At 49.2% G+C, this 18218-nt stretch overlaps 1 protein-coding gene and 1 long non-coding RNA gene across 4 annotated transcripts; one reads left to right on the forward strand and one right to left on the reverse strand.

The window, feature by feature from the left end:
- Positions 1-31: 31 nt before the first annotated feature.
- MTARC2 (mitochondrial amidoxime reducing component 2) lies at positions 32-17402 on the forward strand. 2 transcript variants are annotated; one of them, XM_045184453.3, is made up of 8 exons: positions 32-529; positions 4159-4332; positions 6049-6211; positions 7236-7376; positions 12154-12215; positions 12304-12375; positions 13353-13470; positions 16563-17402. In XM_045184453.3, exons 1-8 carry the CDS (start codon positions 243-245, stop codon positions 16584-16586), a joined length of 1041 nt encoding a protein of 346 aa, XP_045040388.3. In that variant the 5' UTR covers positions 32-242; the 3' UTR covers positions 16587-17402. The 2 variants fall into 2 exon arrangements, with proteins under 2 accessions (XP_045040388.3, XP_024431899.1); XM_024576131.4 differs by having other exon boundaries at positions 37-529; positions 13353-13500.
- On the reverse strand, positions 10761-18194 carry LOC123478231 (uncharacterized). Of its 2 annotated transcripts, none has more exons than XR_006653386.2 (3): positions 17962-18194; positions 11387-11634; positions 10761-10872 (listed from the first exon to the last, which is right to left on the reverse strand). It is a non-coding gene; the product is annotated as an uncharacterized lncRNA (long non-coding RNA). The 2 variants fall into 2 exon arrangements; XR_008425275.1 differs by lacking the exon at positions 17962-18194 and adding an exon at positions 11789-11831.
- Between the last annotated feature and the right edge of the window lie 24 nt (positions 18195-18218).

The following is an 18218-nucleotide window of genomic DNA, read 5'->3' on the forward strand; positions in this document are numbered from 1 at the left end:
ACTCTGCCTCGATTTCCCCAGTGTCTGCGAGGTCCTGCCATCGCATTGGACGCTTGCTAACTCCCTCCCTGCTCGTAACTCTTTGGGCCACCGAGGTCCGCGCAAGCGTGCGTGGCCAGGGTATCGCGGTCAGGGGTTGTCCCCGCCAGGGGGTGGGCCAGCTCTGGCTCCTCCCCGTCGCCCGGCCTGAACAGCTTCCGCTGCCATTCCAACTGAAGCCGCTGTCCGCAACCGCTCCGGCCATGGGCGCCGCCGGTTCCTCCATGCTGGCCCACTTCGTCCTCCCTGTGTCGCGTCACCCCGCTCAGCTCAAGCCTGTCTTGCTTGGGGCGGCCGCAGTGGGACTGGCCATGGTGGTGCTGGGGACGGTCGTCTGGCGCCGCACAGGGTCCAGGCGGCAGCGGCGGCTGCAGCAGGTGGGCACCGTGGCGCAGCTGTGGATCTACCCGGTCAAGTCCTGCAAGGGGGTGGCGGTGAGCGAGGCCGAGTGCACCGCCTTGGGGCTGCGCAGCGGCAACCTGCGGGACAGGTACGGCTGGCGGGAGCCCAGGAGTTGGGGGCTATGGTCGGCGCTGGTTCTGCTGGGGATGCGTGGGGGAGGGGGGGGCGGCGGGAGAGGTGGGGCTTGACCCCCCCTCCAGAAGGAGAATGGGGGGTTCACCACCTGGGTTTCCGGAGCTGCTTGTTGGCACCTCTGCCTTTGATCCTTGAGCGGGGAAGGTCAAGTTAACATCTGATTCAGATTTGGAAAGGTAGGCAGGGGCACATTTTCCTTTGTGTAAAAGGACTGGGTCTCACCTGGTTATACCTAAGGCTCCTGTTACTTCTAAACTTTCTTAGTTTATGGCACAATAGTAGGCACCTGAAATGCCATGGGCACTAGCGGGAAGACTGGAGCAACCGTGGTGAATCCGATTTTTGTTCAAGGACACACCGCCTTTGGCCTCACGGTCTGCAGTCCCCGCAGGTGCCTGGGAGACCCAAGAGGCAGGGACACCAGCCCCCCTTTCATGGGCACTGAGCGAGTGAAGGCTTATGGTGGGGACAGGGGCTGCGGGGTGATGGTTTTCATTGAGGAAACAGTGTGTCTCTGGTCTCCCAGGCGGGCGGAGCAGACTTCAGGGAAGAGCTTTTCTTTAAGTGTCTACCCGCATAGGGTCTGGCCTGTAGACATTCCATTCTCCTTACTCAGAAAAGACAAGGCGTCTTGTCATTTAAGTCACCCCCAAGGTGAGGCACAGACACGTGACATTCACAGAATGATGCAGCTGGGTACGAGGGAAGGCTCTCTCGACCGTGAAGGGTGCCAGTGCCTAGAAAGAGTGATCGAGGAAGAATGTGTGAACCCTGAGAAAGAAGACACCTGCTAAAAAGGGCTCCTGGTAGGTACCTGGGCTCAAATTCAACAACAAACAAAAGCAGAACCTGCCAGCCATTTCTGTATATGGGTCTCTACCACCAACTGCACTCCAGGGAGAGGCCTGCACCGAACTGCCCGCACTGTGTGTTTCTGCCACCCGAGCCAGCCCTTATAAAGGAGTTAGGTCCTAGAATTCTATGTCAACCAATAGGAATTAGGCTTTCCCATCCAATCCGAGCTGCACAGCTCTGATCAACCCGGGTGGCTCTATTGTGACCAGTCAGGACAATGCCTGTTGGACCAATCAGACTGGGATGTGGAGCGCTTATTTGTAAGAGGACAAATCCATCAGGGACCAGGGGTGGGGACTTCTGTTCGCAGAAGCCAGCTTCCCTCTGGCTTGGAGAGTGCACCTTCCTTTTCTACCTGAGATTGAAGACTTTAACCCCCTGGCTGAGCTGCGAGACCGAAGGTGGTTCACAGAGCAGAGCAGCGAGGACCAGAGCAGGCTGGCCCAGGATGGGGCGGACCAGCGCAGCACAAAGCAGACTGCCAAGGATCAGAGCAGAGCTATCTAGCCCCAGAGGCCTACAGGGGCCCCAGGCTGCCTCCCAGCGGTCCTGTTCTCATAATTGAGCTGTTCTGCACTGAATAAATTTTCCTTCTTCACCACACTCTAAGTTGGGGATTCCTGTTGGTGTTGAATCAGCAACCATCAGTTGACAGATGAACCTTCTTTATTTCCTTAGGATGAAGATGTCTTCACACCTGGCTGGGATAGTTTAGCTGGGGTCCTGTGTCTGGGAGTCTAGGGGGAGGGACATGTGCAAGTTGGTTGTTCAAGGGACCTTCTAGCAGAGGCCGTCTAGATGCCCCGAGTTCACTCCAGGACACATGGACTCACTGTTCACTGAATACCGCTCGCTGTCCTCTTAAAATGCGGGCGCCCGGCATGGAAAACCTTCACCTTGTTTTAGGAAGTGTTGTGTATGCGGACGATGTGACTCACAGGAGATTGTCCATCCCCCTGCATCCCAGACGTCTAATCCTGGAGAGATTTTTAAAGCTGTAATTTCCTGAGACTCCCATCCAACAGTGAAGTCAGCATCTCCCAAGCGACTGATGCTCTCAGTAAAGGGTTTGTCTGGGACCGTCAAGAGGAAGAGCCTGTTTAGAGTTTATGCAAATATGAAGGACTAGAAAAGGTTTCTTCTTGAACTTCCCAGACCTTGCTTGGGACCGTTGTCCCATCTAACACGATGGCACATCATCAATGTTATAACGAAATGACATTGAACAAAACGGTGTTCTTCGAGGACCTGCTGTATCTCACCCAAGATCACAAAACCATTCTGTGCTCTATGGATTGGAACTCAGACCTCTGTGGGTGCAGCCTTCATGCTCTTTCTGTGAAACCAGTGTGTGATCTGGAAGGGCAAGGAGTGGAGACCAGGATCAGGGGACCTTGGGCAAAGTCATTAGCCTCTCTGAGCCCCATGTTTTTCATTTGCAAAACACAGAGGTTGAACCTGATGATCTCTAGGACCCTATCTAATCTAGCTTTTCTTTCTGAAACGGTACTTGAAAGCAATCTGGAAAAAACTGCTCCAGGACCCCTATTGTTGTCTCAACCTGAGACTTCAAACACAAAACTGCAAAGAGGCTAGAATGCAGGGGACGGGCTCCTTTATTTGATTCCCTTTTGAACCTGAGTCTCTGGAACTGGGATCTAGGATCTGGGATCCTCCTCTCCCAGGGCTCTGTGTCTCATATTTCTAGAGACATTTTCATCAAAGCTCTTAACACATTTGTGAACGCTCGGCTTGAACGCCCCAAGCTTTGAGCGGGTTTAAAGGCCACCAGCAGAGCCCTGCGTGAGTCCTCTGGCACGAGACATGGCTGCCCTCCTTCACCGCATCATTCCCCATCTCCTCAGCCACCACCTAGGACTCAATCACTTACACATCCGTCCAAACCCTTGCTGAAGTCAGCCTCTTACTCGTCTGCATGGGCTGTTACTATTATCGCTCAGAGAGATGAATTCCCTAGGTTCACATCCTGAGTGTCCTTTTCTCTTGGCTTCTCCCTGCCTGCACCCTCCTCCTCTCTGTAGTGGGGTCCCAGCTTCCCCCCTTTTCAGGCTCTGTCCTTCCTGCGTCCCAGGCCAGTTTGTACATGTAGGAAGGAGGTTTCCCAGCTGTCTGGGGGCTCTGCTTCCCCGCTGCAGTTGGCGGCACAGGGCACTGTGGCTGTTTTGGAGAACCTGAGCTCCGGGCTCTGCACTTGTCCCCACACGAGACCCTCACATTTTATGTGCGACATGAAGGTGCTGGATTTTCGTGTGGGAGACTCCATTGGAGTAACAGGTCATTAAAAACAAACTCGCACTCCAGACCTATTCCTTCTTTCAGATCGGGCAGAACAGAACTAATTACTCATTCACTGGGCGTCCCTTGTCTGCAAGAGGTGAAGAATAGCATTCATTACCCCATTAATGAGGCAGTGAGGCTGGTTGGGGTATGTTAGGGAAGGCAACTTTGTATTTTTATCCCAGCCTTAGACTGCTTACAAGCAGCAGTGGCCAGCATGGATTGTCCCGACACCAAGGTTGGTAACTCCCAGGGGTAACTCCCTCGTGATCACGCAACAGGCTGGAGGAAAAGTTGGGGTCTGCCAGCCAGAGCAAAGGGCTGAAGTTGGGGGGTGGATGGGAGATGAGAAGACTCAGCTCAAAGAGGGACTGGTGGTCAGAAAGAACGTGCAGTCAGGTCTGTGACTCCATGCTTGCTTCTCCGCAGGTTTTGGCTGGTGATTAAGGAAGACGGGCACATGATCACCGCCCGGCAGGAGCCCCGCCTCGTGCTAGTCTCCATCACCTACGAGGACGATCGGCTGACCTTCGAGGCCCCAGGCATGGACCAGCTGGTGTTGCAGAGCAAGCTGCCTTCCTCAAACAGGATCCATAACTGCAGGTACCCCACCTGGGGCCTCGGGGACCCGGGGACCCGGGGACCCGCGCCGGGCCCGGTTTCCTTCAGGCTCCTCCCTGCACTCTGCAGTTTGTACAGTAGTGGGAGTGGTGAGATCGGTAAAGGAAGTATTTCCGAGAAGTCCAGTCTGGGTTGGGATCCGGCCAGTGTTCAGCTGCGAATAGATTAGGCAGGTTTTGCTTTAAGGGCGCCCGGGAGTTGCTTTAATCAGATGTGGTAAGACCCACAGACAAGGCAATGACCGTCATAAAGAAAGAAGTTCTATTATATTCACAGATCCCTAGAAACAGGGGGGCTCTTGCCATGCAGGGCCCTGCTAGGAAGCACCAGGGCTGAACAGGACCCGGCAGAGGGAACAGGAAAAACGTGAGCAAGAGCCTCTGTTGTGGTCTCCGGAGGCAGGACTGCGAGGCAGAACAAAGGCTTCGGATGGGCCCGTGTGAATAACTTCAGTGGTCACTGGGCCATAGGGACCAGAGGAAATCCTGACATCTGTGACCACGTGGGTGGACCTCGAGGACATTATGCTAAGTGAAATAAGTCAGGCAAAGACCAGTACTGTGGGATCTCACTTATATGTGGAATCAAACAAACCAAACCAAGCCACAACAACAAAAAAAAACCCCAAATATCTGACTCCTAGAAAAAGAGGTCAGATCTGTGGTTCCCAGCAAGGGGATTGGAGGGAGATGGTCACGAGATACAAACCTCCAGTTACAAGAGAAAGTAAATACGGGGGTTGTACCGTACGGCGTGGTATCTCTGGTTAATACTGCCACATGGTGTGTTTGGGAGTTGCCTGAGAGTTCTCATCACCAAGGGAAAAACACTTCCTTCTTTTCTTTTTATTCTTCGTACCGTTATTAGATGGTGCGTGTTAACTAACCTGATGGTGGTAATCTTTCCACAACGTAATGTAAGTCGGGGCAGGGTGTTAACACCCTAAACTTCGGCAGTGCTCTGTGTCAATTATATCTCAATAGAACTGGAGAAAACCCATATTTTAAAATGTGGACCATAAAAGAAGACCTTAATCATATATTTTTTAAAAAGGAGAAGGTTGGCTATCAAAATATTTTGGCATTTAGATTCCATTGCGTACTTTTAAAAGCATGATTTTATTCTATTTCAACATTTTTTCTATATTTAAATATTAATACAATTTTAGTTTGAGTGTTACTATTTACATTTCAGTGGAAAAGATATCTTTCATCACAAACTAAACTTATAAAAGTTCCCATGTCAACTTAAAATTCTGTGAGTGGTACAAAGCTTTGGAAAATTCTTTTACAGTTACTCAAGCAAAATAACCTGGAAGACGGTTGTGCTATCCAGTGAAATCCACGCACCGTGTAGGGGTGCTACTCTATTTTTATTTCCTATTTAGCACTGGAGATGGAAGGTCAGAGGAGTTAGATGATTTGCTGAAGGCCACAGACTAGAGAACGGGAGCGTTCCAATTCGAACCAGCTCTGCAGACCCGGTGCAGGTGTATCTCCCACACCTGAGATGCGTGCATCCTTCCCCCCTTCTGAAAGTATCCTAAATCCTTGCTGCTCGGCGTGTGGTCCAGGGACCAGCAGCTTAGGCAGCCTGATGCTTGTTAGGAAGGGAGAGTCTCAGGCTCCAGCCCAACCTCTTGACCCTAAATCTGTCAGTGCAAGAAGCAACCTTGGTCTTTCTTGTCCCCTCCTCCAGGATTTTCGGTCTGGACAGCAAGGGCCGGGACTGTGGTGACGAGGCAGCTCAGTGGTTCACTGACTTCTTGAAAACAGAATCTTTCAGGCTGGTTCAGTTTGAAAAGAACATGAAGGGGAGGGTGTCAGAGGACCTTTTCCCAACTGTTGTGCAGAATTACCAGGTGAGCTGCCAGAGAGCTGCCCTTCACCCCCACCAGTCAGTCACGGTTCTCTTTCTGCCTCCTTCCTTCCTGGCCCACAAGGAGCCTCCTGGGCCCCCAGTTAGGAAATGCAGGCATGGCCAGGTAAGCAGTACTGAAGGCGCCACCTGGGCAGGTGTTGGGGATGGAGAGGGAGGTGGGTACCAGAGCCCTGACGGCTCTCCAGGATGCATGAGGGTGGAATAAGGGAGATCCCTGTGCAGGGAGAAGCTGGGGCGACGCCCCCGCCCTGCACTGAGAGGGGAGCTCAGGAGAAAACGGGCTGGGGAGGCAGAAGTGAGAGGGTTTGTCTGGGGCTAAATCCAGGTTTCCTAAAATTACAGAAGCAGACTTCCTCCAGCACTGCCTTCAGGGTCAGGGCAGGCTGGGTATTTCAGGTGCCCGGACAAGGCTCCTCCTCCAGAAGAAAACAAAGCCCTCTGCCTTTGACCCTGCAGTAAGATGAGGTGTCAAATGCAAGCTCCTCAGGGGCTCCCCCAGGCCCCCCTGGTGTCAAGCCCCTTGAATGCAGGTGCTGAGTCTGCTTCGTTCTCTGCGATTGCCCCCCTCCCTCGAACAAGGCCTGACAGACACACCCAGGTGCTCATCAAATGCATGTTGAGGGACTGGGTGGCGGCCGAAAGAAATCGTTACAACTGCAGAGCCGATTGGCCGCAGCCCCTTCCCCTGATTGATGAGGAGGATGAAGTAGGAAGGGGATCACCTGTTGGGTGCTGGAGGGAGGAACAGGAAAGAAAGTGGGGCATGGAGGGTGAGGTCGGCCCCAGGCCTGGCTGCTGCCTTCCGTGTGTGGGCCGGGCCCCGCCGTAAGCCCAGAGCTGAGCTGGCCGTTTCCAAGTCCAAAGCGTCGCCTCTCCTTCCCCGGATGCCACTGTCCCCCTTTGGCACTACGGTGGCTTTGCTTCTAGACTTGGCTTACCTTTGCGGTTGGCCTGAGGAATTTCGCGGGGCAGCGAGGCCTGATGGGGCCGTGTTCTTGGTGCAGGTGGCCTACCCGGACTGCAGCCCAATCCTGATCCTTTCAGAAGCCTCCCTGACAGATCTGAATACCAGGCTGGAGAAGAAAGTGAAGATGGACCAGTTCAGGCCAAATATCGTGGTGACAGGCTGTGATGCTTTTGAGGAGGTAAGTGGCTCACTGTTGTTGTGCGTTACGCTCAGATGTGCTGTTCAGGACACTAACGGAATTGCTGTCACCTTTAGCCAGCGCCAACTCAGACCCTCCGGAGTGTACAGTGCTGGGAAACTCCTTCCCCAAGTCACCTCCCCCTTGTCCATCAGTTCACGCACTGCTGCTGCCATCTTCTTGCCGGCCTCAGGGGGCGATGCTCACCCTGTACGGCCCAGGCCCCGAAGCAAGCAACGGGAAATCCGCGTTGCAGCAAGTCTGGGACCAGATTACAATATATAATCGTAGCTCAGAGATAACTGAAGGGACATGAAGAGAACAGCCATCTCTTCCTTTCCTGCACCACCCAGGGGTGCTTTCAAAGATTTGAGGCTCTGGGAATTTCTCCAAGAGGATTCAGGGGACTCAGGCTCTGTCTCCCAGGTGGCAGACCGCAGAGATTCCCACCCTCTCCAGACACAGCCCCTCGTAGCCCTGAAGGGACAGTCACGTGAAAACCTGGTTGTAACCTGCTGTGTGCGCTCGGAATACAGACAGCTGGGTGTTGCTTTCTTAGAGGCAACCTGGGCGATCAGAAATGTTGGGGGCGGGCGAAACCTCCTGAGCACCGGAGGCAACAACAACAAATACCATTTACCGGGTGTTCATGGGTGCCAGGCCCCGAGCGAATAAATTACTTCCTGCAGGTTCTTTTTTTGATCCTTACGACTCCCCGGGAAGTCTGTTATTTTCTCCTTGCTTTTATAAGGAAGCTGAAGCTAGGAGGCGTTATGCAGCCTATGTTACGTGTGTAAGTGGTGGCTCTGGCCTAGGACCCAGGCCTGGCTACTCCATCCAGCCTCTGGGTGCTAAGGTCCAGGTTCCAATTTAGAGATCCCAAATGGTACCCTGAGGGGAGAGACCCTCGAACACCTTCTCAACTCTCTGCGCCTTTGGGTGCCTGTGTTTCCTTTTGTGTGAGTAAAACGAGCCCCTATTTGCTGCTCAGCGTTGTCCTGTATGGTCCACTTTGGTAGAGAGCCGAACAGAAATCCCTGTACCTGTAGGCACTTCATTTTACTTGATAGTTTAAAGAATAGCCACGTAGACAGACGTCTCCTTGATGTTTTCCTGTCATTCGTTACCTATTCTCTTTAATTCCTCTTTGCATCTGTTAAAAACGTGTTTTCATTGATCATCTATTATGGGCCCAGCCCTGTGGGGCCTGGACACAGAGATGCGACATACAGACCCTGTCCTTCAGAATCTCTCCCTGGGAGAGGAACGGCCTTGACCGAAGGGACGGGGTGTTTCTCCCGAGGAACACATCCAGACTTGGCTGGACCTGAAGTTTATTCAATTTGGGGGCCTCTTTAAAACTAATAATAATACAGTTAGATCCTTGAAAGGGTCCAGTGCAAGTGGCGGGACTGAGATTCCAGGCTCACTAGCTTTTCAGGAAAGCCACCTTTCTCCCCTTTCTACTTTCCCGAGTCGTCTCTTCTGCACCTGAGTCTGCAGCCATTAGATGCTCATTGAACGCGGAATGAAAGTATCGCTTTGGGTAAACGTTGCCTGTTACAAAATCCCAGATTCAAATTAGTCCACAAAGCAAAAACTTCTTTCACAGGAATCCGGTAATTGGGTCAATATTTTCTGAGAACTTTTTTTTTTTTTTTTTTTTTTAAATAGCTTGGTCTCTTGGCTAAGCTCAAGTGTAGAAACTTTCCTTTTAGGAAATAGAATTTTTCTGGATGTGATGCCCCTGAGAGAGAAATTATTTTGCTATTAATTTTCATTTAAGATCTTGTGCCAGGGGAAGGAGAAAAGCTGGTCTCATTCCTGCCTATAGAATTTTTGCTTTCCTGTAACTTGTCAGGCTGAACCTAAGGCTAATGCAGCCTAATTGTGTTCCCTTAGGCAATTTGAGTGGGCAGAATCCTTTTTTTTTTTTTTTTACTTAAATGGAAATAATGTTCACTGACCAAGTCCATTTCTTTATTTCTGCATTGCGGTGGGCTTGGCAGAAATAGTAATACTCCTAGTTTTCTAAATACTCTAAGTTTTCTAGAAGAGTCCTCTGGTTATGCACATTAAAAAAAAAAAGTCACCATAAAATGATGCCAGTGTTGCTGAGTTATTCTCCCTTCAGTTAGGAAACCCAATAGTTAGTGGCCTGATGCATTAACCCATCTACCAGGCACAATTGCCTTCCAATTAGTGGGATTTGGTTAAATATTAATGCAAAATGATAATGCACATAAATATTTAATAGACTAACTCATAATAAAAAAATAGCAAGCCTAAGCATGGTGCAAAAACTCAGGCCATTATGAAACCAGAAAAGACACCGGCGTTCGGGCTGCCTGTCACCACCAGACCCAATAAACAATGGCAGCGATTGAATCTTTATGGCGCTTTATTCAGATGGCCGGCCATCTGAGAAGATGGCGGGTTCATACCCTAACAGACCATCTTCCCTTTTCTTTCCAGGCCAACGTTTTTATCCCAGGGAATAAACAAGGTGCAGGGAGGGCTTTGAGATTCAGGGAGGATTGGGTGAAAGAAGCTGCAACATTCCTGCCTGGGGCAGTTAGCTGTTCCCAGGGGCGGGGGGGGGGGGGGGGGGGGGGGGGGGTTGTCTGTCTCTCCCTGGAACACAAAGGCCTGGATGCCTCTAGTTGTCCCTAGGTGGTAATCTTCAGCAGTGCCCCAGGAGGTCAGCTGTTTTCCCAGAAGCCAGGACAGGCCTTATCTGTAGTTTCTGAAACAAAAGCTTTAACACGTACATTACTTGCTAGGCTTATAACTTTTTACCTTCAACTAAAATTTTCCAACTCTTGAGTCCCCTATCAACTATTTATTGCAAAAATATAGAATAATAGGAGAATGCAGTGTGTAACATTTACTCTTTGTGACCCAAAGTACTTTGTACTTCTTCTGTGTAAGTCAGAATATTAAGCAGATTTTAAAAGGCAGTTTACCTTGGGCCATTGTGGCGTGTTTGTGTTCTGGGACTGAGAAGCAGTGAAATTTAAACATAACGAAATTAACCGGTGCTTCTAAGCTCTGTAGTTGACCACTTTGTGTTTCCCGAACTTTGCTTGCTGTCCTGGGGAGCAGCACTTGACATTTCTTTGGAATGTTCTGTTTGTTCTGTCTCACTCCACATGATGAAAGAGCGGTGGAAAACCTTGCAGACAACCATCGCTGTGGAATTTGTCCCTCAGGCAGTGCGTCTCCAAGAAGCTTCTAGAGAGACAGTGGACTTTGAAGCCAGGCAGCTGGGCTTTGAATCCCCCCCCCCCCACCCAGAATGATCCTTTGCAGCTGCTGAAAAACAAAGCTTTTGCAAATCATCACAAGCAGATTTTTCTGTTCCCAATAACCAGAGTCGGGATCAGTCAGGGTTCTATTTGGGGGTCCAGATAAGAAGTCTCGTGCCCTGGAATAAGGTCGGCAATCTCTGCTTGGCTTCAGGGATTTCCAAAGGAGCAATGATAAAAATAACGATCTATAAAAAACAATAACAAAAGTAATAATAACAGTTATGGCTCACAATTCTCAAATGGTTAGAATGTAGCAGGCACTATGCTGGACCCATTGCATGCGTTACCTCATTACCCAAACTGCAGGCCACAGCTCATTGTTGGGTTATTCTATCACTTTAGTGGAGGCTGACCAGCATTTAAAAAAAAGGAATACAGTAGAATAAAAGATACGGAAAAGATATCAGAGTAAACTCTATGTAGAAAGGGTCAGGATTGTTTTGCAAAACTTTTGTTTAAGTTATATCTTAGATGTGTGTGTGTGTGAAAGAGCATTAGAAACCATATAAAATGTAATGTTTTTAAAAGACGTTTTTAGAGCAATTTTAGGTTTACAATAAAATTGAGAAGAAGGGAAAGAGATTTCCCATATAGCCCCTACTGTTATATTCCCCTCCTGAAGGACATCTTGGTTGCTTCCAAGTTTTGGCAATTATAAAACGTAATTTTCTACCTTGGTTCTCAGGAGAAAATAATTACCTTGGTCGTCACTGAGGTGCGTAGGATTTTCCAGGTGTGGAAACTACTGGGACTCAGAGAAGTTCAGCAACTTGCCCCGTGTCACACAGCGAAGGTGCGGCCACGGGAGGACCTGTGCTCCGGCCGCCCTTCGGAAGTTCATGAGGCGAAGCGGCCTGCACAGCTCTGCCTCCTTCAGACACTTCTGGGCCTCATGGCAAAATCGCACGGGGCCCCTCTCACCCTGGGGTGAGGGGACAGGTCTCAGGCTGTGGAAGAAGCAGGACAGTGGAGGTCAATAGGAAATGGACAGGAAGGGCAGGGCCGGTCACCATGGCATGCTCAGGCTGCCTCTGTGCAGTGACAGAAGTGTTGAATGTGTGACTCTTATGACTGACTCCCCTTGGGTCATGCCCTACTCACCCAAGAAATGTCCAGTTTTAACTTGGCTTCCACGGTAGCTGAGCTGTGAAGAGAGAGGGGGCTTGTCTTGCAAACTATACATTTCTCATTATATAGCCTGACATTTGCTTTCAAGTTCATTTATAATTCCCATGACAGCTGTCCCCCAGAGAAGATCTGTTATGCTGATGGTCAGGTTTCCGAGACTGTGAGGCAGAGGTGGAGCCTGCTTTCACCAACCTGCTGCCCACCTGTGACTCTTTTGGGGAGACCATTCTTGGCGTCTTCTCTTCTGCTAGCTTCATAGCTAGCACCAGCCGAAGAAGAAACTGCTTTAAAGACAAATGAAGCCTTAATTCAACAGATAATGTTTCCTTTTCCCCTAGGATACCTGGGATGACATCCTAATTGGCAACACAGAAATGAAAAAGGTTTTGGCCTGCCCCAGGTAAGGGCTCTTGCGAGACTTGGCTTCTAGGGTGTGGCATGCCCACGGGTTCTTCATCGTCACCTAACCCTCGGTTACTGCGTGACAGGTGCATTCTGACCACGGTGGACCCAGACACTGGAGTGATAGACAGGAAGGAGCCACTGGAGACGCTGAAGAGGTAGAACGCATGTCCAGTGTATTTTTGATGTTACCCTTACCTGTGGGTGGAGGCACTCTGCCTGGACCCCTTTCTGTCTGCCTCCTGGTTGGTTTGTGTTTATTGGTTAATGCAAGTGAGTGATGCTGCCCCCCTCCCTTTTTTTTCCTGCACACATCGTCTAGTGCTTTGGATGGATTTTTAATTGTAGAATAGTATGTTCTGAACTTTTCCTATCTCTCCTGTCCATTTCTAATAGCATTCAGCTGGGGTTTTCTTCCCAGATGAAGACATAGTATCCTTTATTTTTATTGCAACTCAGATTTCTGTACTAGAATCGATGTCAAGGACTGTGAGAATCATTGAAGTTGTACCATAAAGTATTAGAAAAAACAGAACGCAGGGAGCTGTTTATCCAGGAGCCTCATCTATGCCAGGGAGTTCATTTTGTTACTTAAAGAATGTGGGCTGGCTTTAGTTGTCAATAGAAAATGTGTTTCTAACCCCCAGTTAGCATTTCTGGGGAGGTGTATTCTGTTTTCTTTCCATTTCTTCTATTTTGTTGTTCCTCATGAGTTTAGGGTAGAGAAGGGTTATTTCTTGAAGCATTAAAAGTTACAGTTCCATTTTGTTTTGCTTTTTAAGGTGCAGTGAGGTTTATTTTCTTTCCCTCGAGGTTGCATTCACATTTGTTCCCCTGAGCTGTGAAATTGGAAGTGTGCATGTGGAATTTAAGTAGCACAGAAACGTGCTGTCCCCTTTGGAAGTCATGGAAAAATTGGTTAGACTCTCAGGATCCTTCTCAAAAACCCAGAATTATTTGCAGTTTGACTAATGGCCCCTAGACTTCTCTGTCAGCATTTCAAAAAAGGCTGGCGTTTCTTTCTTTATAAATAAGCAGGGGTGGGGTGGGGGTGGTGAAAGCTTGAAATCTATCGAAAGCACCTAGATTATCCTTCCCTTTTTGTGCCTAACGATGGGTGTTTGCTTTTTTCCAGCTACCGCCTGTGTGATCCTTCCGAGAGGGAAATATACAAGTCCTCCCCACTTTTTGGGATCTATTATTCGGTGGAAAAAGTCGGAAGCTTGAAAGTTGGGGACCCCGTGTATCGGATGGTACAGTGATGGACCCACGAGGGTGACATGGTAAAGGGCCGGCTTTGCTTCTGGACAGCGGGGCCTTGAAATCACTGCCACGTTTTCACGTTTTGCTGCTTTAACCGTTGGGAGAGTGAGCAGCTTGCAGTCAGATCTTCAGAGTTGGCAAATGCCCTTCATTTTCAATCCCCTCTGTCCTTGGTATCTTCCCACCCACACTTCTCCATCCCACTTCCATTGAGCTCGAAAATGCTGAGACAGGAGCCTGAGGAAAGACCGGAGGCTGGGCCCCGCGCATTAAAGGATAGGAATCAGGAATAAGAACATTCAGGGGACCAGCCCTCACGAGTTACATCCTGATCTTTTTTTGGCCTCTGACAGAAAAGCAAAGGGGAAATGTCGAGATGATTCAAAATCACCTTGGGGGAAAAACGGGACGTGCTTTGTGTCCAATGAATTTTTAAAGTATGATGTAAAGCTTGAAAAAAGTCAGTGCCTCACGGTGCCTGGACTCGGTTGGACTCACAAGGCAGAGAAGCAAGCTCTCAGAGCGATGTCGTCGGGCCAGATAAAGCCCTGAGCCCGCATGACGCCTGGCCCCCAAGTTACAGGGAAGTCAGTGTGAAGCCTTCAGATTGAGGGTTTTTTTTAGTGATTCTTCTCTTGAAATCCACAACCCAAGTACTGAAGTTACCTAATGTCCAAAACGCTTGCTCATCCTTCTCTCTAGCTGTGGTCTGACCTTCTCCACCTTCTCCCATGACCATCCTAATGGACACCATAGGCTAGTGGACTAGGCAGTCTGCACCTGGCATTTCGTGGACTTGGGTTCCTAATCCCAGCAGCAACATCTCCCAACTCGGCTGAATATTTCACTCAACCTTTAAGCCCCAGTACCTTATCGGCAAAATGGAAAAAAGGACAGTACTCCCCAAATAACCAACACAAATTACATGGGGAATTAATTCATACAAAGTTGCAGCATTGCCTCCGAAACATAGCAAACAATCTGTGTTAGCTGTGATTTTCAGGGGCGTCATTTCCAACAAGTACCCCCCCGTCTTTGATGCCAGAGTAGTCATCAAGATGAGACGGGCTTTGCCTTGTGGGGAGCAAAAAGGAGAGAAACTTCTGTTGGCTACCTCCCATGATATGGCATTTTCATAGCCATACCCATATTTCAACACTTGTAAGATGCCAATTTTTCCCACATTTTAACGTCGCTGAAATCAAAAAGACGGTAACAGTCAGGATTCCTGTACAAAAATCTCAGTGATGCATAAAAGCAATGGTGCCTCTTAGGGTTTGATAAAATGAGGCCAACGCCAGAGTGAAAATTCCTAAGTGCCTTCAGCTTCTACAGCCCCATCTGGGAGGTGGGGCCAGGCCTGCGCCAGGCTGACTCAAAGCCTTAAAAACAGAGAGAGAGAGAGCAGTCCGTCCACGCACCAGGGCTCCTGGGCTGGTCCACGTATCCATTTAAAATGCAGCGATGTCGAAGTGTATCTGTCCATTATCAGTGAGCGCATGCTCACCATGGCAAATGTAGAAAATGGAAAATCTGAGTAGAGGAAAGAAATCACCCACTGTCCGTGTTTATAAATTTTACTCTGGTTGGTTTGGTGTAGCTGTGTAATATACATAATTGAACATAGTATATCTCATACAGATATAGAAAGAAATATACACTGTATGCTACATACACACAGCTATATTATACATATATCATGTATCTACCATATGACATGTATTTATATCTATATCTGTTATATCTACATGTCTATCATGTATATGATAGATATATCACAAGCACTTCCACAGCCCACCAATCTATTCAAATGCAGGAGGCCTGTGGCGGCAGGAGTGGGATGGTGCTGCAGGCCCTGGGCTGGGAGGAGGGGGTGCCCGGCAGTGCGAAGCAAGGGAGGCAGGAGCGGAGTCCCCACTGCGTCATACTGTAGTGCTAGAGAAGAGGGTACATGTTGTGCAGGTGCATTAGGAGAAGAAAGCCTGCGGTGCCCATACATGCCTCCATCACGTGACTGGGGTGTCCCCCATTACCATTAACACAGGCAAATTCCACTGCAGGGTCCCCTGTCAATGTGGCCCTGCAGCTGTTGCAAAACTACAACTCCCATCGTGCTTGGACAGGCTGGGATGATGGGAGCTGTAATGTGGCAACAGCTGCAGAGCCACACAGGTGGTGCAGAACTGCTGTCCCCGTACAAGAGTGTTGTACAACCTATGGCCCTCCAGCAGCAGATCCCCCCATATCAGTGTCAGCAGCAGATCCCCCATAACTGTCAGCAGCAGATCCCCCCATAACAGTGTCAGCAGCAGACCCCCCATAACAGCATCAGCAGCAGACCCCCCATAACAGTGTCAGCAGCAGACCCCCCCATAACAATGTCAGCAGCAGATCCCCCCGTAACAGTGTCAGCAGCAGATCCCCCCATAACAGTGTCAGCAGCAGACCCCCCATAACAGCATCAGCAGCAGACCCCCCATAACAGCATCAGCAGCAGACCCCCCATAACAGTGTCAGCAGCAGACCCCCCATAACAATGTCAGCAGCAGATCCCCCATAACAGCGTCATCCACCGATGTTCTCAGCTACAGAGCCCCCATAACTATGAAGGACACAGTGCTGACAGTTCTGTCATTACTGTATTTTGTTGTAGAAAGATACGATAGCGTGCTGTAGTCTCCTGCTGAATCTACCGTAATTGTGGGAAGATGTCAAAGCGGAAAAGGATTTCTGCTTTAAAGGATGTTATTAAATATTATAGTCCAAAAAATACGGTAGACCCTTAAAGTGGAATTACTTACTCACGGGGCATAGGCATATGTTTTTCAGCATCCTGACCAATTGCCTTCAAAAGGGCGATTCCCATCTGCAGCCCTCATGTGATGTGACACCCCTTGCTCTGGGCTGCTCCCAGAACTGCGTGGGTGACTGTCTTAAAGCTGCCTTTTCCCACTAAGGTAATTTGGTGCAAGACATGGTTTATATTCCCTGCGTTTCCAGAAGTGACTGTTTGGTGGGTATCTGAATTATGTATGACCGGGAGGAGAACTAAGCAAATAATTAGAGATTCTTCTTATTTCAGGTTTCGGCGTCCAGCAGACACTGATCAGGATTTCAACTTCAATAGCAGCACCGCCTCGGCCTCTGACCATCTCCGCCCTGGAAACGAATCTCTGTTCTTGACCTTCTGGAGTTAGACATTGCTCCTGATTAATGCGAAGGAAGTATTAGAGGTGATTTGGGAATAAGAAGGTTATGTAGATTTTAGGTAAGGAAGGCTTTGAAATAAATAAAATTGTCTTACAATTATTTTGAATGTCACTGTAGCTATCATACTCCTGACACTAATACTGATGAGCTAGGAAAGTATAAAGAATCTGCGCAAAAGCTGCCACATTGTTTCTAAATGTTTACATTTTATTACTGACCATTCCGTGTCTCAGGCGACATGAGGAACAGTGGGCGTCCTGACGTGCCTTTATACGTGAACCCACAAGGTTCTCTTGGTTTTTATGTGACTACTGAGTCCCGTTGACCTTCTGCTCATGTGATTTTGACCCGACCGTCATGGGGGCAGGTTGTACTCGAGTATGGCAATGATTTTATAGACCCTGTTTTTATAGTGGATTATGCGGCTTTGCAGCCATGTAAAAGTAATTGTGTGTAATTGCCAGGTACACCACCTGGAATTCAGGTGTGATAAAGAAGAGAATGGGATTTTAAATAGAGTGGAATTCAGAGAGTCCAGTGGGAAGAAGGAAGGTTGCATATATTTTTTTAGGTACAAATAATTTTTTGTGTGTGGGAACAGAAAATTTGGTATGACTGAACCCAAATCCTCACTGAAGTAATATGTGAATGAGTTAACCTACTTACAATGTTATGCTTTCTTTGGTATTAATAAATGTGACTTTCTGTTGTACTTCTGTTTGGTATGGATGAGTCTGTTTCCCGGGCTTTGTCATTTCATTTAGAACTTCAGTCCTTGTCACTCACCCTAGCTGGCTGCCTGGCAGAGACACAATGTGGCTCCCCACACGGGCACTCCTGTTGGTGGGGACGGAGGACATCGGAGAGGGCATCCGGGAGGACTCGGACAGCCCATCTGCAGCAGCTGGCCGGTGCCTGTCGGGAGCAGCTGTCCCTTCCCTGTTTCGCTTTGCTGGGACCAGAACTAACCTCCTTTCCCTGTCTGAGCTGTGTCCTGGGGTAACTTTTGGAAATGATGAAATTGAAAAATCATGCTCACCTGAGAGTGAACTGTTAACACAGCATCAAAATGTTCCCTTTTAATTTCTGAAGAGAAATTAAGGATAGAAGCAGAAATACACACAACGGAATGTTCTGAGATGTATTGTTACTCTGTCCCCACGAGCGCGCCCATCAGTCAACATTTTTTGGCGGGGTTCTAGACCCTTCTTCCAGCTCATTCCTGGAAGGTGAGCTCATGGACGCACCCCACTAGCTGAAGCAACACTGACCTGTCGCTCTGAACAGAGTTCATTTCGCAGGCGTGGGGTGACGGGCGGATGGAAAGGGGATAATCCAGGTTAATCTGTTTTCCCCGGTTTCCCGTTGGCCGCAGGCCCCCGGGCCCCTGGAGGCCCGGCGGGGAGGGTGGCCCAGGGCAGCTGGGTGCGCCCGCGCCCTGCTCTCCCAAGGACGGCTCTGCCGCTGCCTGATTTTTAACTCAAAGTCACACTTTGTGCGCAAATTGTCTCTTTTTGTCTATTTTAGG

This window comes from Desmodus rotundus, chromosome 10, assembly GCF_022682495.2.
Source record: "Desmodus rotundus isolate HL8 chromosome 10, HLdesRot8A.1, whole genome shotgun sequence".
Lineage (NCBI taxonomy): Eukaryota > Metazoa > Chordata > Mammalia > Chiroptera > Phyllostomidae > Desmodus > Desmodus rotundus.